The sequence below is a fragment of the Eurypyga helias genome, unplaced genomic scaffold (genome assembly GCF_000690775.1).
Source record: "Eurypyga helias isolate BGI_N326 unplaced genomic scaffold, ASM69077v1 scaffold34352, whole genome shotgun sequence".
Lineage (NCBI taxonomy): Eukaryota > Metazoa > Chordata > Aves > Eurypygiformes > Eurypygidae > Eurypyga > Eurypyga helias.
This window is the reverse complement of record NW_010237190.1, coordinates 33714-36231: the sequence shown is the minus strand read 5'-3', so window position 1 is coordinate 36231 and position 2518 is coordinate 33714. Positions and strand designations below refer to the sequence as shown.

The following is a 2518-nucleotide window of genomic DNA, read 5'->3' as shown; positions in this document are numbered from 1 at the left end:
CGTGCCCAGGACCTGGCTCCCAGGCCACGGCCAGGACGGGCCTGGGACATCTCTGCCGGGAGCGGCCCTCGTCGGGGGACCAAGAGAAGCGGGACCCAAGGGCCGCTCTGCCCCGCGTACAGCAGCCCCACAGCCGTGCCCGCCCAGAGCTCCTGCGCAGGGGAGGCTGCGCCAACCTGGACGGTTGCAGGGTCCATCTCCATCCGCAGAGCCAAGAGCTCTGCCCTCGCCTTCCCACAGGCTCCATCCCAGTCCCGGCCAGGGCTGCTCAGCCTCTCCCAGGGCAGGGTTAGCTACGGGGGGATGCAGGGATTGCACAGCAGCATGGGCTACGCTACAAACCACACTCAAACGACATCTCACAGGAACAACACTGACGCGGAGACGTGCAGAGCACCGACGGGGAGGACCCCCAGCCGTGGCAGACCCGGCGTGCTCCTCCGCGGCGGAGAGAACCCCCCAGAGGCTGCAACCGCCCCGCTGGTGCTTGTTCTGCGAGCACAAGCGCACAGAGCAGGTTAGTACAGTAACGCGAGGAACGTCAGACACACAACAGGAGGCGTTCCTTCCTCCTGCTACGCAGGGCCGAGCCTGCGGCACCGGCCCCTCCGGGCCCCTCGCAGCACACACAACTCAAAACTTCAGCTTGTGAATAACTTAACTAGGAACTGTACAGTCTCCTCATCTGAGCCAGTTCCACAGACGGGACATCCCTGGAGTCTGGGCAAGGGATAACTCAGGGAGTTAGACAGGGGTCCCTCCGGACTCCAGGGGCGGGAGGATTGGAGAGGAACAGGGTTAGAAGATGGGAATGTAGTTGTCGATCTTGGTCCTGTGGCGCTGGGCGATGCACTCTGCGATCCACACGATGTTGCGGCACTCCTGCTCCTTCAGCTTCACGAAGGCGTAGAAGACTCCGAAGTGGAACTGGTTGAGGAAGGCCAGCTTGTTCAGCTTCACCTGAGGAAAGCCCAGAGGAGGACATGTCACTTGTCCACCTCGGACGGGAGGAGCTGGCCAAGGCAAGCGCGGAGGCTGGAAGGCTCAGCGCAGGTATCCCCTGCTCGGCATCCCTCCAGGTCCTTGGGGCAGCTCTAATCTACAGCTCACGGCTCAGGAAAGGCTCTGACATTTGAAGGGGAAATATTTATACCCTCAGGTACTGTGAACATCTTCCTTTTTCATGGTTTTGCTATTGATGGATCAAATATCAACCAGCAGCCCCAAACTTGCCTCCCACACTGCTCTGATCTGTCTGGGTGAGAACATTCCCTCGCACCCTTTTCCTTCCCCCAAACTCTGCTCATCCACAGGGCTGGATAAGCTTGCTGCTACGCCCAGCTTTGCAAATGGCACAGGTAGGCATGTGCCAAGAAGCACCTTGGGGCTCACTCACCTCATGCTCAAAGAACCTGTCTTCAAGGGTCTTGTCTCCAGGGTTGCTGCCAGCCCCTTCAAACAGCAGCTTGTACTCCTGCAGGAAACATCACAAGAGGATACACCCTAAGCCCGCCAAGCTCAGCTGCGTCTGGGGGACCCGTGCGCCCAACAGACAGCCCAGCCACCACGTCAGGTCAGCAGAGGACTCAGAGAAGCCAGGAGTCTGCCCTGTGCGCACCTGAACGTTGGCAGCGGGACGCTGCCGAGGCTGCACTGCACACACGCCAGCTGCAGGCAATCCCAGACAGGCAGAGCACCTTGGTTTCAACTGTGACCTCGTCCAGCCAGAGATCCTACCCCTCTCTGTAGTGTGTGATTCTCAAAGCCAGCCTGTTGCTTTGAGCTCGCAGGGAGGATGATCAGGTACAGACTGGTGTTTGGGCCCTGCACCCACGAAACCTGGCTGCTTCAGCAAGGGGGCACCGAGCTCTCGGGGTCCCCAGCCATGCACGAGGGCAGCTGAAGGAACCCAGTCACATCCAAACGTGTCGTCCCAGGGCAGCGTCTCCCCTGCAACTGAACCAGAGCTCAGGGCTGGAGACATGGCACACCACTTCCCACTGAAGAGCCACTTCCACCCCCGAGCAGCCAAAGAGAGACTGTCATTGCTGCCATACCGACACCTCAAGGGTTTGGTGGCGATGGCAATCCCCACACCCTGGCCTCCGTACCATCACTGCAATATAGCCATGACTAACAAGCCAACGGCATCCTAAGCAAGCCAACGGCATCCTAGGCAAGCCAACTCCACCTTGGCCAAGCAGAGCCAAGAAGGAACCAAGAGCAGCAGCAGAAGACAGGCCCCCCTCTCTCCAGGCTGTCAATCCACAAGTTCCCCCAGATCCCCGAGAAGCTCCGATCCAGAGCAGGTCTTCCCACCCATCCCCACGGCCCTCGCCCCATAGCACTCACAGGGTAGTAATCAGCAACATTTTTGACTTGTTCATAGTCATCTGCTCTGGCCAGCTGGGCCAGGCCCTCGGGGTAGAGCTTGCCACAGTGTGGGAACAGCTTTGCTCGGTCCTCCTTGGACAGCTCCGTACCAAATGAGTTGATGGTGATGATGAAGGCCCGCCGG

General features: G+C 59.7%; 1 protein-coding gene across 1 annotated transcript in view; it reads right to left on the bottom strand.

Moving 5' to 3' along the window:
- Positions 1 to 416: 416 nt before the first annotated feature.
- Positions 417 to 2518, bottom strand: part of ATP6V0D1 (ATPase, H+ transporting, lysosomal 38kDa, V0 subunit d1) — a 34007-nt gene continuing 31905 nt past the window's right edge. The window contains exons 7-9 of the mRNA XM_010147374.1: positions 2353 to 2518; positions 1397 to 1474; positions 417 to 960 (exon numbers count right to left, since the gene is read on the bottom strand). Coding sequence (XP_010145676.1) covers positions 799 to 960; positions 1397 to 1474; positions 2353 to 2518 — 406 coding nt within the window. The 3' untranslated portion in view covers positions 417 to 798. The remainder of the gene's footprint in view (positions 961 to 1396; positions 1475 to 2352) is intronic.